General features: G+C 36.6%; 1 protein-coding gene across 6 annotated transcripts in view; it reads right to left on the reverse strand.

Moving 5' to 3' along the window:
- The window catches only part of LOC106075612 (uncharacterized), a 104,720-nt gene that overhangs the window by 44,304 nt on the left and 41,141 nt on the right, over positions 1-19,275 (reverse strand). For 2 of the 6 annotated variants that reach the window (XM_056038566.1, XM_056038565.1), the window contains exons 2-3: positions 15,985-16,401; positions 1,621-1,729 (exon numbers count right to left, since the gene is read on the reverse strand). Coding sequence is in view for 2 of the 6 variants with exons in the window: in XM_056038564.1 (XP_055894539.1) it covers positions 1,621-1,729; positions 3,658-3,695 (147 nt within the window). In the remaining 4 variants the exon portion in view is untranslated. Of the gene's footprint in view, positions 1-1,620; positions 1,730-3,657; positions 4,459-15,984; positions 16,402-19,275 lie in introns of those variants that run through there. The other 4 variants (XM_056038564.1, XM_056038563.1, XM_056038567.1 and 1 more) reach the window with 2 other exon arrangements.

Here is a 19,275-nt window from a genome sequence, read left to right on the forward strand (position 1 = left end):
GACGCGGTCCGTAGTAGAGCATCAGTGATTTAGCTTTAGACTCAAATACAAATAACAAATCGGGACATGATAATGGTGCATGTATTACCTTCGTTATTTGGTCACTATTCGGCTTGTTCGGGACACGGAATGTCAGGCTAATGAAACATCTTTCGGGCCGACTATTTGAAGGATTTCATCGTTGACTACAAGAAGAACGATGATGAAAATAATTGTGACAAAGAAATAATTCAGGCGAAAAGCCAAAAGACAGCAGACGAAAAAAAAAGTCGACGTCTGATGAAATCGAGCCAGAAGTCGCTGTACCACAAGTTATATCTGCATTATTCGAAGTATTCTAAGTAGGCGCTGGTTTAGCATGATGTCTGAAAGGAAAACATGCAAAAACGACTTTTTTTGTTTGTTTTTATAAATAAAATGGACTGTCACTAACCCCATTACGTGATTGACTATATTATAATTTGACCGTGGGGGCAACAAAAAGCTATGACTGAAGTAAGGTGGATACCAACAAATGACTCTTGGGGAATGTGAACAAAATATGTCGACGATAAGTGAGCCAAGGCGTGTAAATGTAACTCTACCTTAGATGTCAGTACAGTAGCAACATAGCAAATCAGCTACCCTCTAGCCAAGGCGTGTAAATGTAGCTCTACCTTAGATGTTAATACAGTAGTAGCATTACAAATCAGCTACCCTCTAGCCAAAGCGTGTAAATGTAGCTCTACCTTAGATGTCAATACAGTAGCAGCATTACAAATCAGCTACCCTCTAGCCAAGGCGTGTAAAAGTAACTCTACCTTAGATGTCAGTACAGTAGCAACATAGCAAATCAGCTACCCTCTAGCCAAGGCGTGTAAATGTAGCTCTACCTTAGATGTCAATACAGTAGTAGCATTACAAATCAGCTACCCTCTAGCCAAGGCGTGTAAATGTAGCTCTACCTTAGATGTCAATACAGTAGCAGCATTACAAATCAGCTACCCTTAGTAATCTATTCTTAGGCTAAAAATTGTTTATTTTGACCCCCTCCCAGGCCGCCTTATTTTTCTTTGCACTTCCGATAAAACTGCCTGCATTTTAACGATTCTACTAATAAACTTTTTTAGCCGGTGAATTCTGATATCTGTTAGGTTGAATTGGATATATCCTTTTCTCTTTCTCTCTACTTCTCGCTTTCTTTCTCTACTGCTCCCTCTACCGCACTCATTCTATTTCTCTGGACCCAGTCAGTCAGTAGTATTTTGCACTTCTAATATAGATCATTACATAATTGGTTATGGTTACATAAAAAAATTGACAAATTTATTTAAGGGACTAAATTGCAATCTGTAATTTGTACTATTATTTAAAACCTTCCCATTTCCTTCTTATAATTAGTACACAATAGTCGAATAGTTGGCAAGCTTCGCACAATAGCGATGAACTGAATTGAACTGATTAAAAGAGCAAAACAATGCTATCAAGATGTGTCCAGATTAAGCAGCACTGCTTATAAAAATCAAGCCAAAAATGATAATAATAATAATATTAATAATTTAAGAAAAGAACTTCAAATGTTTTTTTTTTATTTTCATGTTATAAAAATCTTTCTAAAATGTTTAGTGGTCAAGTATTTACCTCTCTATGGTTACAGGAGAACCATGCAGAGTCGTCCCTGATCCGTGAGCAATGGTTGCCTTGTTGGCGTTGCTGGACAACTGATGTGTCGTAGATGGCAGCGATAACACTGGGGAATGGTAGAGTGGTCTATATCACAGAATAGTTTGGTTAGCGTCTACCTCTAGATTTGTAAGAGGGCGCAAATACAAAGTTCAAAATATTTCGAGGTTGTGTTGATAAATATAAGAACTAAGTGCGTTATAATTTTCTGAAAAATTCAGTGCGTTTTAGTCGCACACATATATAGTACATGAATATTTGGAGGCTAGTGTATATAGGATAGAATCAAGAAAAACCTAAAAAAAAATACTTTAACTCTTTCTCTCCGTAATTATTTTTCCACGTTTTGAAGGAATTCTTCATTTTGCTCATTACTATTTCACTACCTTGTTATGATTGGTCTTCAATAGCTTTGTTGTTTGTTATCAGAAAATGTTGTATTTAGTATAGAATTAAAGGGAAATGCATGCTCTTTTTATAGAGTTCAAAGTCAAGTTTAAAAAATTAAACATTAATTTAATTTAATGAGGTCAAAATCAACGATGGTGTCGTCGATTAGGAGAGAAAAAAAACGCTTATATAAAGAAATAGTTGATTGGGAAGTATGTTAATTGATAATCTACTAGGGATGGTTTCTGGCCTAGAGGAGTGGAGAACACTGTCCGCACTCATCTTCACTGTAACCTCATAAAGAAACATTTAGAGCAACTGCTTGTTCGTGTTAAGCGCTCTGGACTGTCGTCTCGATGCCCACGGCTACAAACCTGCCAGCCGCCATCCCTCGCCGTCCTGCGGGAGGAATAGTCTAGGATGTAAGCAATCTTCAATCTTCTGAACGATGTTCCGAAACAAGTTAAAATAAAACAAGCAAAATATATTTTTAAAAATTGTAATTAGCAGACTTATCTAAGGGGAAGAACTCCGCATTTATAACTTATATCTCAATAATGTAGAAGCTATTACCCTTCTTCAATATCAAACAAGATAGTAAATTATCATAATTGTAATTAGCAGACTTATTTAACGGGAAGAACTCCGCATCTATAACTTATATCTCAATAATGTAGAAGTTATTACCCTTCTTCAATATCAAACAAAATAATTAATTATCAAAAATTAATTAACTAATTATAAGTTGTTGTTTTTTTATTGATTTATGTTTTGTTAGATACTATAAACAATTGTTTCAAGTTTAAATTTGGTTCAGCAATGCTTGAGGGAGAAATCAAGTGTACAATTATCTAAGGAAACCAAAACAAAACATACATATTTAGCCATATGTGTGGATACTAAAGGATTAAATTTCCTTATTGGTATCGAACGCAATAATAAATTAATAGTGATTAATTGACTAATTTGTTTCATTGATTCATGTCTTGTCGATGCCAATAAATAATGTGCAAAGCTTCAACCTGTTCCAAGAATGGATGTGGGAGAAATAACATGCACAAACTTTTTACCAGACATGCAGAAACATAGACATAGTGATTTGATATAAGCTTTTAAAAAAATGAAACCGAATCTCTAAGAAGATAATGATTATTATATAATAATATCAATACATCATAAGAGTAAACATGACAATTTATTAAGTTATAATTTTTAAATTAATTATTTTAAGTTAATAATTTACCTCTAAAATGTCGCGAAGCTAAAAAGTGATATTTGTTTACAATTCTAGAACATTCAGCAGAAAAAGAAAAAAAAATATTTACTTTTAAATGAGTTTGGCGAATAATTATGTAAAGTAGGTTCGTAAATTATAAAATAAAAACATTACAGTGAATTTAAAACTTGCACTCCACATGTTCATTTCATCTTTAACCTCCACTTGATGTTTCTAAAAACCTATTTCAATTTGAAGGTAAAAACATTCTTTACTGTTTGTACAAGTACGGCCTTTAAAAATGTCGGTGACATGAAATGGGTTAAATAACATCTTGGTACTAAAGATACACACAAACTCACACGAACAGAACCAAGTCTCACCATTACCTGCATAGGTCATCGCTCTGATCCATTTTTCGTACCATGGAATTTGCCTTTTTAAAGTATACACAAGTAATCCACAGAATTTTAACCCTCCAACACTCGAATCATGCGCACACAATAGAAGGTTATCCACATTCATCAGAAATAACACGAAACAACAGGACACAAATATTAATCCGCCTCTGTGAGATTTCGTGACTAAACACTTGAAACATATTTACGTAGTATGTAGTCAGAAGGACATGTTTAGTAGGACATTAGTTATTTGGTGCTCATGAGACTGTTGGTGATGCTAGAAGTTGACTATATAGTGTACATGCGTTTGACTCTCTTGACTGTAGATCTAATGGACCGAACGTCTGCTGAAAGAAAATATTCCGTTTTAGAATCTGGAAAATTTTCGGCTATTTTTTTCTTCTCTTATTTTATTTTCTCAAGTCTTCCATTTTTTTATCTCCACTTTTTTTAATTATCGTCTGCAATTTTACCTCTACCTAGTCCTGGAAGTAGACCTGACGGCTTTATCTCTCACTCTCTCTCTCTTCTTGTTTTTAATTTTTCTCCATTTCTTGTCTTTGTCTCTCTCTCTCTCTCTCTCTTTCTCTCTCTCTCCTCTCTCGCACTTTGCTCATCCCTGTCTGGTCTTTCGCCTGACTTGACTCGCTGAGCGTCTCGGTTACGTTCGACAACCACTTTCTTTCATCGTCGCCACCAGGAGTTATCGGTGTTGGCGATCTTCTATCTCTTCCCTTGGAGTTTTTCTCTAGCCCGGTGGCGAGAACATGTACTCACAACTCTCAGTGTTTCCACCTGTAAGATCTTTCAGAGTAAAATTCCGAGTCACCCCTCTAATCCAGCGTGGTCTCACTGGGTTTTAATAGAATTTTTACGCGAAATTCTGAACATACATTTCGATAATTTTAGATTCATGTTTTTGGAAAGCGAAGCAATCAGTGCAAAGTTACCTCCCTATTAGAGTTGGGTTAAGAGGCAGATAATGTAAAAGTTCTATACCTTAATGGCCAACGGTTAACGAGGTTTTCATGTGGCCAAGACAGTGACCAAATCAGTGACTAGGGATTTGGGGGCCGGGAACTTGACCTCTTTAGGGGGCCCTGCATTTTGACATTCGACATCATGACATGAGAAAATGTACTTAATCAATATAGAGCTTAATGATACATAACTCAGGATACTCCCTGAGAATAACCCCGCACGAAATAGTTAATCTGTGTGGAATACATGCAACAGGGTCACTAACTTATATAACAACATGAATAGCAAGATTACATGGTAGTGCCGTAATATTTAATATTAAGTGCAATAAAGATAAATTCAGACACTCATTTGTGGGCCCCTTGCTACGCCACTGGACCAAACGTATTTATTTTCTACAAATTTATGTCAGGTTTATAATGGATTTGGAAGATTCAGTGACGCCCTAAAACATCCGGAAGTTCAAAATCCCAGTCTTCACTGGAATTCAAACTCGTGAAAAAAAAAGTGTGGGTCAGGTGGCCACCGCGCTTCTTCATGCCATTCCATAGAGTCTAATTCAGATATTTAAAAAAAATGATTTCCAGCGACTGTTCACAATTGTTCCACAATAGTGGCCTACAATGAAAGATATGAACGTGACATCCAGTGTGGAGAATAGACTGCTCACAATAAGCTTTTGAATTTGACATCTACACGTTGCAGCCTGAATTTCTTTGTCAACGTTTAAAGGTCCATTCAGGACATTGAGGACATTGAGGACTTAGGTATAAACGTGTGTTTGTTTCTTCTGAACAATAAATAGGACTAAAAAGAAACAGAGAAGGGGGGGGGGGAATCCCCGAATGGACACTGCAGGCCGCTTTGAAATGTGTTTCCCTTTCAAGAAGCTTGGTCCTGACAGACAGTGAGACAGACAGTGGCAGAGAAAAGGAAAAGAGTGAGTCAAGTGTAAGTTTAAGCTTGGGTTATCTGGGTAAATCTCAGAAGCAAGTTTTCCTCAGAAAAAAAAGAATTCATCACATTGGGAACCCTTCTTCTGTCCGCACGGCGATTAGAAAGACGTTTCTGGGGTGGGGGGGGGCGAATTACGAAAGGTGGATCAAAGTACATCACTCAGTCAATGCAAATGCCTGTGGTTAAATGATAGTGAGAAAAACAAGATTTGAGATCAAGGAACATTTTTTTTTTGCAATTAGTTTTTAATCTTCTTCCCGGTAGTTGAAAATTTAAATGCCTTTTTTTTTTCAATTTCTACTATTAGCTGACCCACTTAACAGGTAAACAATGTTTACTATTAGCTGACCCACTTAGCAGGTAAAAAATGTTTACTATTAGCTGACCCACTTAGCAGGTAAACAATGTTGACTATTAGCTGACCCACTTAGCAGGTAAACAATGTTGACTAATAGCTGACCCACTTAGCAGGTGAAACAAAAAGTTGGTAGTTGGTCAAAAGACACACAAAGTTCACCTGTAAAAGTAGATCTATGTTTGAACAGTTGAACGGACAAAGCGTCGCGCTCATAATTCGGATGTTGTGGTATCGATCCCTATTCTCTTTATTTTGTTGAATGGCAAATACAAATAGGATTGTTGAGTTGACTGTCTCTCGTTTGATCATGAAGTAAGAATCGATTACAAAAAAAATAATAATTTATACTACGTGTTCATTTGTAGCTTAAGTTTTATCGCTATTTAATGAAGTGCTAAAGATACTTAATGAAGTGCTAAGGCTATTTAATGAAGTGCTCTGGCTACGTAATGAAGTGCTAAGGCTATTTAATGAAGTGCTCTGGCTACGTAATGAAGTGCTAAGGCTATTTAATGAAGTGCTCTGGCTACGTAATGAAGTGCTAAGGCTATTTAATGAAGTACCAATGCTATTTAATGAAGTGCTTCTGCTACTTAATAAAGTGCTAAGGCTATTTAATAAGGTGCTATGGCTTTTTAATTAAGTGCTAAGGCTATTTAATGAAGTGCTAAGGCTATTTATGAAGTGCCCCTGCTACTTAATGAAGTGCTAAGGCTATTTAATGAAGTGCTAAGGCTATTTAATGAATTGCTAAGGCTATTTAATGAAGTGCTAAGGCTATTTAATGAAGTGCTAAGGCTATTTAATGAAGTGCTAAGGCTATTTAATGAATTGCTAAGGCTATTTAATGAAGTGCTAAGGCTACTTAATGAAGTGCTAAGGCTATTTAATGAAGTGCTAAGGCTATTTAATGAATTGCTAAGGCTATTTAATGAAGTGCTAAGGCTATTTAATGAAGTACCTAGGCTATTTAATGAAGTGCTAATGCTACTTAATGAAGTGCTAATGCTATTTAATGAAGTGCTAAGGCTTTTTAATATAGTGCTAAGGCTATTTAATGAAGTGTTCTTGCTTTTTTATGAAGTGCTAAGGCTAATTAATGAAGTGCTAAGGCTAATTAATGAAGCGTTCTGGCTAATTAATGAAGTACTAAGGCTAATTAATGATGTGCTGTGACTATTTAATTACCAGTTGATAGATAAAAAAGATACAATTTAAAATTTTGAACGAAAGTCTCGAGATAACAAGCAAAATAGCTAAAAAGCCTTTAAAAAAAAACAAAGCTTATCTAAAGAGGGAGAACTTCGTCCTTAAAACTATATCTACCAATAATGTACAAGTTATTTCCCTAATTCAATATCAAACAAAATATCTAAATATCAATAATTAATTTACTCATTAATTATTTGTGTTTATTGATTCTTTTTTTTTGTTATTTAAGTGGACTAAAACCAACAAATTTAGCTTTTTCTGTGAATGCTGAAGTGTTAGTTTCCCTTGTTGCTATTAAACAAAATAATTAAGTATCTAATTGGTTACTTTTTTTTTATTTATTTATTTATGTCTTGTCTATGTCAATGAATGTGAAGTTTCAGCTTGATCCAAGAATGGGTTTGGGAGAAGTAACGTGTACATACTTTTTACCAGACAGACAGACAGACAGAGTGAGTTGACATAAGTTTTGTAATAAAAGGAACCCACTCCCGCCCCCATGTCCTTCCTCCTTATACCAAATAAAGAGACCAAGTGACAAAAGAGCTGTTAGTGTTTTGGGATTGCGCGAGACTATTTTCTTGTTATACTTGGAAGAAATAGACCTCTAAGTCTTCATCAGAACAGGTGCCTGCGTGTGTGTTTGTTTGTGTGTGAGAGTGAGTGTGTGTATGTTTGTGTGAGAGAGAGAGTGAGTGGGTGAGTGAATGCGAGTGTGGGAGGGGGGAAATATTGTATTTGGAATCCTGCCTATAAATCGCCATTTTTTAAAATGTCTTTTCCAAATGAAAATGAAAGACTGTTCGTTACAGTAGGGAACGGGTTCGGGTCTTGAGTCAAAACGAACATGTCTTAGAGACTGTTTAAATAGTCACGTGATTTCTCATTATGTACAAATAAAACAGACCACACTAAGCCTCTTTGTTTATTGTTCTAGAGCCCAACTTGAAAGATGTCCGCCCCTCCCCAGGACCACATACATAAAACGTTTCATCTTGGTTTCATCATTGCAACTCAATGACTCTATCGCTTGAGATCAAGTGATGGCATTAGTGATGGGGAAATGTAGACATCTCGGTACCATCATTGAAACTCAAGTGATGGCATTAGTGATGGGGAAATGTAGACTAAAAAGGTAGAAACTTTTAGTTTAACTACAAAATGTTAATTAAGGCTAAAGTTTAATTAGAAAACAAGTGTTAGTTAAAATAGTAGTTTAATTAATTTTTTACAACCTAAAAAGTTCAATTAGAATGTGTAAAACAATTCTACGTGTGGTAGTGGTTGAAACGCACATCCCTGTTTTCTGCTCATGTTCATGATATCAACAGTGTTGACTATAACAAAACATGATGCAATTAACAAATATTTTTCAGTCTGCATTTGAAGAATAATTGGTAAAGTAAGATGCTGGTACAAGTTATGGAGCCAATCTCTATACTTGAACTTTTTTGAACGTAGCAGCCATAGCCATACATATGTATATATTCTAGGCAATAGAGAAAATTATATTACATTCATATCTGGAGTAGAAAAAAAAAGTTATTTATGTGTTATACAGTATTTATGATTGATTCATATTTGGTTCTGCATGTTTAATTCGGGTCATATATTTTTTAAAGCAATTTTCGAAGTGATCTAATACTTACGACTGTGAATATAGTAAACTATCCAATAGGCAAAATTACGTCCAGCGTCTGTTTTAATATTTTATTGGAGAAGTAACCTGTTCACCGCAGCTTCCTATTGCAAATAACATATATATTCAGCTGTTTGGCTTAATCATTACGTCCGCTGGACCTGGTTTACCTATATACAACACAATCTTAAGATTAGGGCTACCAAGAAATATTTAGCACAGACTTATAATATCTGGACATACGGCCCCAAAAAGAGACCCACATCTCAAATAGCTTAGAGCCTTTTCATGTCTAAATACGGCACTGACGCCAACAGATTCCGTTTGCCTTCTTTCTAAGCGGGAACTCCCGAATGTTGAACGTCGATCTTCGTGTTGTCACTGTTCCTTTCGTTCCCGACACTTCTGACCAACTTATTTGTTCCCGACACTTCTGACCAACTTATTTGTTCCCGACACTTCTGACCAACTTATTTGTTCCCGACACTTCTGACCAACTTATTTGTTCCCGACACTTCTGACCAACTTATTTGTTCCCGACATTTCTGACCAACTTATTTGTTCCCGACATTTCTGACCAACTTATTTGTTCCCGACATTTCTGACCAACTTATTTGTTCCCGACACTTCTGACCAACTTATTTGTTCCCGACACTTCTGACCAACTTATTCGTTCCCGACATTTCTGACCAACTTATTTGTTCCCGACACTTCTGACCAACTTATTTGTTCCCGACACTTCTGACCAACTTATTTGTTCCCGACACTTCTGACCAACTTATTTGTTCCCGACATTTCTGACCAACTTATTTGTTCCCGACACTTCTGACCAACTTATTTGTTCCCGACATTTCTGACCAACTTATTTGTTCCCGACACTTCTGACCAACTTATTTGTTCCCGACATTTCTGACCAACTTATTTGTTCCCGACATTTCTGACCAACTTATTTGTTCCCGACACTTCTGACCAACTTATTTGTTCCCGACATTTCTGACCAACTTATTTGTTCCCGACATTTCTGACCAACTTATTTGTTCCCGACATTTCTGACCAACTTATTTGTTCCCGACACTTCTGACCAACTTATTTGTTCCCGACACTTCTGACCAACTTATTTGTTCCCGACATTTCTGACCAACTTATTTGTTCCCGACACTTCTGACCAACTTATTTGTTCCCGACACTTCTGACCAACTTATTTGTTCCCGACATTTCTGACCAACTTATTTGTTCCCGACATTTCTGACCAACTTATTTGTTCCCGACATTTCTGACCAACTTATTTGTTCCCGACATTTCTGACCAACTTATTTGTTCCCGACATTTCTGACCAACTTATTTGTTCCCGACACTTCTGACCAACTTATTTGTTCCCGACATTTCTGACCAACTTATATTACTTCTAAATACTGTAAGTAGACATTTATTAATAACAATAGAAAGCATGGCAGTTCTAAACATGAGGGAAAACAGCACAGCAGCAGTCGACCGAAAATGTGCTGGCGTCAGTTCCTGGGACGAAGGTAAGATGTGGTAAAGTAGAAACACTACTGATGGCTAAGATGTGGTAAAGTAGAAACACTACTGATGGCTAAGATGTGGTAAAGTAGAAACACTACTGATGGCTAAGATGTGGTAAAGTAGAAACACTACTGATGGCTAAGATGTGGTAAAGTAGAAACACTACTGATGGCTAAGATGCCTTATACGAGGGAACTATGTTTGTTTACTTAGTAGTTAATCTTAATTGGGGGTGGAGGGGGGTGGACTGGACTTCAAGCCAAACATCTACACGGGTATCCGGACAAAGAGTTTGCTTATTTGGAAAAAAATCTTAATCACGTGGGCTAGAGGCCACACCTTTTCAAGTGTGCCGAGTTACTTGAATATAAATCTTAATTAGTAAGCTGGACTAGAGATCACACGCACCTAAACGAGTGACCTTTAGCTACACAGAACACAAACCGCGAGATTATATAGCCCAGTAAGCCAGTAACTAATTATTTTGTAGAAGACAGGACCAGGGCTATCTTTAAATGGATGGCTAAACACCCCCTACTCTTTATTTTATTTCTTTGGTCCTTGACACCCAATTTATTGATAGACATTGACCATTTTTAACCAGAATGAAAAAGCACAACGTGCTAACAAAGGATATTACACTGTCAATAAATATTACGGTTAAATAATTTTTCTAACGTGTTAACTTGAATATTACTCCTGCAGTTAAGTGTCTTGATTTGATAACAATATTCATGATAATTTTTGACAGTCAATTAACTCCTTGTTATTACTATTTTTTTTTACTTAAGATGCGTACTTAGCCACTGTATATCAGGCCAGGACGACTTTTACACACCTGACATCCATAGGCTTACTATCGTTCCCTATTGTAACGACGAATAAAATAATTAATAAGTAATAATTAAGGAAAATGTTTCCTACATAAGTTCTTTGCATTTAATGTTTCTTACGTACGTTCTTTGCACAATAAAATAAAACAAAGATGTGCATGTTTGCGTGTGTGTATTTTTTTGCCTTGTATTAAAACCTTTAGAAAGAAAGCTAATTTCATTGTTGAATTCTTTTGACTTAATAAATAACGGAAAACCTTACAGTAAATTTTTAAATCACATAAAATAAATTGAATAATAGTACCGCAGATCTAGCAAACAAAGAAACAATATGCTGGAGCGTAACCCTTGACCTCTAACTAGTGGACGGGTATAAGTTATCTACATGCTTGACTGACCATGCCAATGTGTTATCTTTTTTGACTGACACCCAACTCTATTGCGTGCGTATGCTCAAGGAAAAAAACAATTCTTGATGGTTAACACAAACAACTATACACACTACACTAGGACTACATGTGTAGGCTCATTAGGTATATCTGACCAAGTTGATGGTCTGAAATTCATGAACACATACATCCGACCACTATGCAAGGCAGATGCACTTTACTTATGAGAGATTTACATTAGTAACTAGTTAAATATATACTAACATTGTTTACATTGACCTTCCTACACACATCCTTTACAGTTGGTGGCATCGTACATACACACAGACACACTCATGCTATACAGATTTTTAGAAATACTGTTAAGCTTGAATAAATCAATCAGTAACAGAGTTTAAAACAATAAGGTATATAAAAGGAAAAAAAATAAAACCAACCAATATAGGTCACATGTTATTTAACAGTTTCGTAAAATGTTCAGCAACACAAGCTATTAACAAGACACTTCGGTATCCGGCTCCGGCTCCGGCCGAATATCAAATTTTACTATCCGGTCATATCCGGCCCCGGCCGGATATCAAAAAGTACTATCCGGTGCACCCCTAATATATATATATATATATATAGATCCACATCACAAACCTATATATATATATAGATTCCTATGCCTATGATTTTGATATAGAGGTAAAATCTCGGGAATATGGTAATTACGTACTTTCCACAACTGAAGATCAAGGTTTTATATATATGATGAAATGTGACATTCTAGAATTTATAGCACAATTGTCTTTTCAATATGGTCTAAGAGATATAGTACATACAAATTTGTCTCACACCAAAGAAAACCAATTTCCATTTTCCAGCCTATATTTATAATTATATATATGTCTGTAGTAGCAGCATTATAAAAGCTGTTAAACATTTTTTTGTCAAAAGCTTCAACGCAATATTATTGATGGGGTTGTCGATGGTGGTGTTAAATTTTAATTCGTTTATAGTGGAAATCTGATAAGCGTGTTAGGTCAATATTTAGTGACCGGGGGATGAAGTGACCAGGGGATGAAGTGACCAGGGGATGAAATGACCGGGGATGAAGTGACCGGGGGATGAAATGACCGGGGATGAAGTGACCGGGGATGAAGTGACCGGGGATGAAATGACCGGGGATGAAGTGACCGGGGATGAAATGACCGGGGATGAAATGACCGGGAACCATCTTTAATAGGCTGATGATTGAAATCTAGGTCCAAATCTAAAGACAGGCTTATGTTGATAAAAGTATTATATATAACGATAACCAACTCTAGGACAAAAGAATTAATCCACACCATCACTGCCCATAATGTAAGTAGACTGTGGGTCCGACTGATTTTAACAATCTGGTTAGCTAGACATACACATGTAGTAGTCATGTAGCCTTAGTGTACTTTAGTGTGTAGTCGATGATGACAAGACAATCTGCGTTTTGTTTCCTTGCGCTTTATGAAATAGCGTTTGTTGTGTGTTGAGTGGTCAGACAAGTAAATAAAACAATGGCATGGCTTGTCAAACTTGTAAGTAGATCTATCTTTACACGTAAATGGTTACACACCCTCCCTCCCCAAAAAGTAAATAGCTGTGTGTTCGACTAATTATAACAACCTGGTCAGATAGACCTACTCATGTAGTGTTCTGTGACGTTTAGTCCATGATGATAAGACCACTCTGTGCTTTTTTTTTTCTTTCGCGTTACGCAATAGTCAGTGTATGTTGAGTGGTCAGACTAGAAAATAGTGCATCAGCCAGGTTGGCAAGTTGGCAAGCCCATGCATGATGATCTACCTTTGCACTAAGACTGAAACTCTTTTAAGATGTTTCTTATAACTCAAACAAAAAATCGTTTTTATTTCTTTGGTTAAGATCTACGTTTGAAGTTCAAGATCTATTTCTTAATGCAACTTTAAATTTTACTGTAAGATTTTACGTTATATAGTAAGTCAATATAATTTTTTAGCAAGCGAAATATAAAAAATTCTTTAAAGAAAAAACAAAACTTATCTAAAGGGGAAGAACTCCACCCCTAAAACTATATATATATATATATATATATATATATATATATATATATATATATATATATATATATATATATATATATCAATAATGTACAGTTGTTTCCCTTATTTGATATATAAAATAATAAATTATCAATAAGTAATTGACTAATTGAGTATTTCTATTTTTATTGATTCATGGTTTCTTAGCTACATTAAATAATTATTTAAAGTATCAACTTTATAGGAGAATGCGTGAAGGAGAAATAGCGTTAACAATTATTCAAGAGGACTAAACCTAACAATTTTAGCCATATCTGTGAAAACTGGAGGATTAGTTTCCCTTGTCAGTATAAAAAAAATAATTAATTTACCAGTATTTTATGACTAATTAGTTAATTTTTTTTTTTATTGATTCATGTCTTGTCTATGCCAGTAAATAATTGTGTGAAGTTTCAACTTGATCCGTGAATGATTGTGGAAGAAATAACTCTCACACTTTAAGCAGACAGACAGACAGACAGAGTGAGTTGGTATAAGCTTTGTAAAAAAATAAAAGTACCCTTCTTTTCTAAAGGTATTCAATTCAAGGCAAAAATACAAACCCATGACACATATTTATTTAGACATTTTTGTTTTCAAATTTTTATAGGTTTCTACAATGTGGGAAGCGTGGTCGAGAGGCTAAGTTCGCTTTAACTTGGCTTGTCTTGGCTACCTATGAGCGGGCTCGAGGTTCGATTAGCTGGATCTAGATCGAACAACTCTCCTCCCCCCCCCCCTTAAAAAAAAAATGAAAAGTTACTAAAGTTTAATTAATTTTATTTAGTTTAGTTTAACTATCTTTTGAAATCGGTGGTAAACGTTGAACAGACACACATTTTTATTTTAGTTGAAACTTAGTTTTAGTTTGACTTTTTAAAAAGTTCGCTTAGTTCCCGTCACTAGATGGCGTTGATGGGCCAAGCAAAGCATACAGAAGTAGAACCCACACAAGCCAAAACACACACAAACACACACACACACACGCGTCTTCTATTTCCTTTGGTCTCTTGGTCAAAGATGGCCTTTGTTGTGTCTGAGACAGATTTATCTGTTTGGGGTGGAGAGATGACCTTTGGAGAAATGAATAAAAAGATAGCACAGAAAAAAAAAAATGAAGGATTGGATTCTTTGTTCATCATATGGATATATTAGAACATTTAATAATAAAGATAATACACATACAACTATGGAGATATATCAAAAATAATAGGCCTCGCGTAAAAGCTTGCGTTTGTTTTCTAACTTTTCTTATTCTCTTATCTTAGCTTATTATTAACAGACATTCCAACAATAGTAATGCCTTCTACTCTCTACTCGTGCCTACGTTAATTGGTTCTTCTAGTTTATTAAATGACACGGGACGCTTTGGCGCGAGCCGTTCTGGAGCAGCCGTTTTGACGTGAGTGATCACCATGATAATTTACAAAATACTAAACTTTTTATAATAAACATTTTGTTCACTATTGCAATATAAGTTTTGTTTTTTTCTCAGCAAAGTTCAAAAAGTTTGAAAAACTTCAGCCGAAACATTTTTTAAAAATGCTAGAAAACATGTACATTTGGTGTTCATTGTATTTCTTGGAACCAAAAAAAAAATTAATGGAGTACTTTTTTTTTTTTTTTTTAAGGAAAACAAAAGTTGGCATCATGGAGTTATCTTTGCTTGGGCTAAGGGAGATAACAAACATAGAGCTACGCTTATAATGAAAAGTTGGCGAGTGAAGGTGTTGGGAATTCAAGCTATTTACTGTTATGTGTGTTTATAGAACAAAAAAACAAAATATAGGGAGGGGGATTGAAGGGATTAGAGGTTTGGACAGAGAGACAGTCTGTACGTGTCCTTGTGTCTGCTGATCAACAGACGGTTGTGGAGAAGAGAGTGATTTCCCCCTCCAGGTATTGTCCGTGTACTGCCTTAGTTATTTTCTCTCTTAAGAAACTCCATAGTCCTACACCTATCATTGTCACCTAACATGGGAAGAGAATGTGTTGGGATGAGAGGGGGTGGGGGGGGGGGGTATGCGGACTCTGCGAGATAGAATATTCGGCGTCTAATTGACATGTCTTTGGTCCTGGGAGTCAAAGTTCTGAGAGTCAAAGGTCACAACATATTGAGTTCAAATCCAAATGAATACAGCCTAGTTACAAGTTCAACTTTCTTAATACTGGGTCCCTACTTTTGGCATCTTACGAGGCGTTTCCCTGCCTCTGTCAGGTTACCTCTGTGCGATATACTTTTGTTGTCGTCGCCCCTGCCAAATCTCTTGTCAGAAGCGTTATGTTGTTTTGTTTTGTTTTTAAAAAAAAGCTCTAATTGTTTGTAACTGTATTTGCAACTCACCTTTTGAGCCCATGGTCACATGACTTTCGTCTGTCCAATCAAATACAGCTTTTCTCTTTCGCCAGATGGTCGCAGAATATATTTCACAAGTGGGCCGCTATAGGCCATCAATGAGCAACACTTTTTTAAACTTTAAACAATACAACTTTTACGCAGAAGTATCCCAGAATGCAATTAGAGTCTGATCAAATCTGATACAAAATGTGTTTGTCCAGTAGAAATGAAGTCTTCTTTAATGTAATCCTCGATGCCAGTGTGTATTTACAAGAAAAATTTAAAAACAAATAACCACTGGCTTCGTGTTGGCCTATACAGAAATAGCAAACCAACTGCTAAAAATTATGTTGCACTGCAGGTCAATAACCTTTGAACTAGGGCTCGCTGTTCAACTCAACTTTAATTAATCTCATCACATATCTGAAATAGAAGTAAAAGTTATAAAAAAAATATTTAGAATGTAATTGAAATAGCATCAATGCAATAACATATTTCATTTTGGGTTATTTCAAGAATGTTTACAGACAGTCAATCACGTCGTCATTTAGTCTCAGGCTGCCAACATGGTTGTAACACGTAGAAAGTATGCTGTGAATGTGAACATCTTCTAACAATTTGTTTATAGAAATGAATTGAAGTACTCTCTCTCTCTCTCTCTCTCTGTCTCATTCTCTCTCATTCTCTCTCTCTCTCTCTCGATCTTTATCTCTCTCATTCTCTCTCTCTCTCTCGATCTTTATCTCTCTCATTCTCTCTCTCATTCTCTCTCTCATCCTCTCTCTCTCTCTAATCTAATTCTCTCTCTTGATCTTTCTCTCTCTCTCTCTCTCTCATTCTCTCTCTCTTTCTCTCTCTTATTCTCTCTCTTGGTCTTTCTCTCCCTCATTCTCTCTATCATTCTCTCTCTCGATCTTTCTCTCTCTCTCTCATTCTTTCTATCATTCTCTCTCTCTCGATCTTTCTCTCTCTCTCATTCTCTCTCTCATTCTCTCTCTCATTCTCTCTCATTCTCTCTCTTCTCTCTCCCTCTCTCTTTCTCTCTCTCATTCTCTTTCTATGTATATCATTCTCTCTTCTCATTCTCTTTAATTCTCTCTCTCTCTCTAAAAATGGCTTAACAATATGATGGAGGCGCGGTGGCTGAGCGATAAAGCGCTTGGTTTCCGAACTGAGGGTCTTGGGTTCGAATCCTGGTGAAGACTGGGATTTCTAATTTCTGAATCATTATGCGCATCGGGTCTAGACATCTCTAATGGGTACATGACATTAGTTGGGGAAAAGTCAAAGCGGTTGGTCGTTGTGCTGGCCACATGAGACCCTCGTGAAGCGTGGGCCACGGAAACAGATGACCGTATAGATCGCAAGCACTGAAAGGGTAACTTTTTAACAATGTGATCTCATTTTTAGTATGGATGGCTGCCTGGTCGTGGCTGACTGTCGTTCGGTGGCCTTGATTTTCGATGGTCCCGGCCTGCGGGAGGTTTGGGCTTAAAGTAATTACCTTCAAATCTGAAAGCACAACCAAAACATATAAAACGGTTCAGTAGGTATTGCTTATGTTCAAATCAATGCTAATTCTTTGCTTCATAGGTCTTGCCAATGTCAAACTTATTCGTTAATCTTTTTTGTTTATTAGGTCTTGCTAATGTGGAACCTTTTTTGTTATAGTATATGTTAATGTTAAACTTTGTGTTTATTAGGTCTTGTTAATGTTAAACATTTTTGCTTGTTAGGTCTTGTTAATGTTAAACTTTTTTGCTTGTTAGGTCTTGTCAGTATTAAAATCTTATTTTTCAATATAGCCTACAAACCGGCGGCTTATCGAGTTCTCTTATCGACGCTTGACTGCGAATTAAGACATACTTGGATGTTCGACTTCCGGTTTAAATCTAGAGTAGGAACATCTTTAACTGACCGCCAAGCAGTTGATGTTTTATCTACTTTTATCACTGGTGATGTTTTATCTACTTTTATCACTGTCTCATTTTCAATCCGTGCAATACAACCGGGAGATAAAAAAAAAAAAAAAGAAAAGGTGTGGGGGGAGGGGAGTGCAAGAAGGAGGGGCATAACATTCGAGATATAAATTCAAACATAAAGATTTATTCTGGAAATTTCCTGGGCATCTTAAGAAAGTGCGCACTTGTCTCAGCCTTATCTTAGAGACACGAACAATTCCTCTCGCATCAACGACACAGCCAGACTCCTTGACAGCCTTTCACAAAGGATGGGTATTCCCGTGGACTGGGAATTCCGAGAAAGCTCCAGCCCTGAAGCTATCTGATGGCCCACTCGTCGCACTGTAGATGTAGTGTTTGGGTGTTGGGGTGAATGTGTGGTAGGAAGGTGAAGCTCTTGATATAGGTAGCACGGATGTAAATGTGACAAGGGCCAGACCTCTGAGTTTCTGGAGGCATTAATGGGGTCGATAAGAACTCACTAATGGCCACAGAGAAAGGAATAAATCAAAGTTCATAAACAGCAGGCATAGAGAGTTAAGAATCTTTTAATGGTACACTGGGACTTCACTCAAATTAAATTAGTTTAACTGTTAGATGAGCTGCGTGGTTAATTAATGTTTTATTTACTGGGGGGAGGAGGATTTCAGCGAGTCCCAGACGGGATATGAATAGTGCAGTATGGGATAGAGACTGAGTTCTGATCGACTGCTTCTAATGGCCATGTTGGTTCCATGTATAATTGTATATATAAAAACTTAAGTTATATAATCTTAATGCAGAGCCTTTGAGTCTGCCAAGGCCTTAGGCCCTCACCCAGTACCGCATTTAGCATTTTAAAAGGCGCTAAACTATTGGCAATATGGGTCGCTTTGAGGCACTTTATAAGTCTAGATATTATATGTCAGTGTTAATATTACTTGGGGGCCCTAAGCACTGGCGGATCCAGGGGGGGGGGCGGTAGGGGCGATCGCTCCCCCCCCACTTTGCAGACCCCCCCCCTCCGAAGGGGGGGGCGGACGAATTTTAGTATAGAATTCACACAATTTATATATGAATCTATTACTTATGTTAATAATATATACTAATTATTTATATTTCAACCTATTTTTAGATTATTTCGCCCCCCCCCCTCCCTCCTCTAGTATGTTGGCCGATTTAGTAGGGTCGGGAGAGGCGATGGCATCAATCCGCCCCCCCCCCCCACCATAAACTGTCGAGTGGGGGGGCGGTCCTATTTATTTATAGAAATCACAGCTTGCTAACAGAATCAATTAAGTATCTATATGATTAAAACTTGTTATTGGTATTTTAACCGGTCTTTATATTGTCGTTC

This window comes from Biomphalaria glabrata, chromosome 8 (assembly GCF_947242115.1).
Source record: "Biomphalaria glabrata chromosome 8, xgBioGlab47.1, whole genome shotgun sequence".
Taxonomy (NCBI): domain Eukaryota; kingdom Metazoa; phylum Mollusca; class Gastropoda; family Planorbidae; genus Biomphalaria; species Biomphalaria glabrata.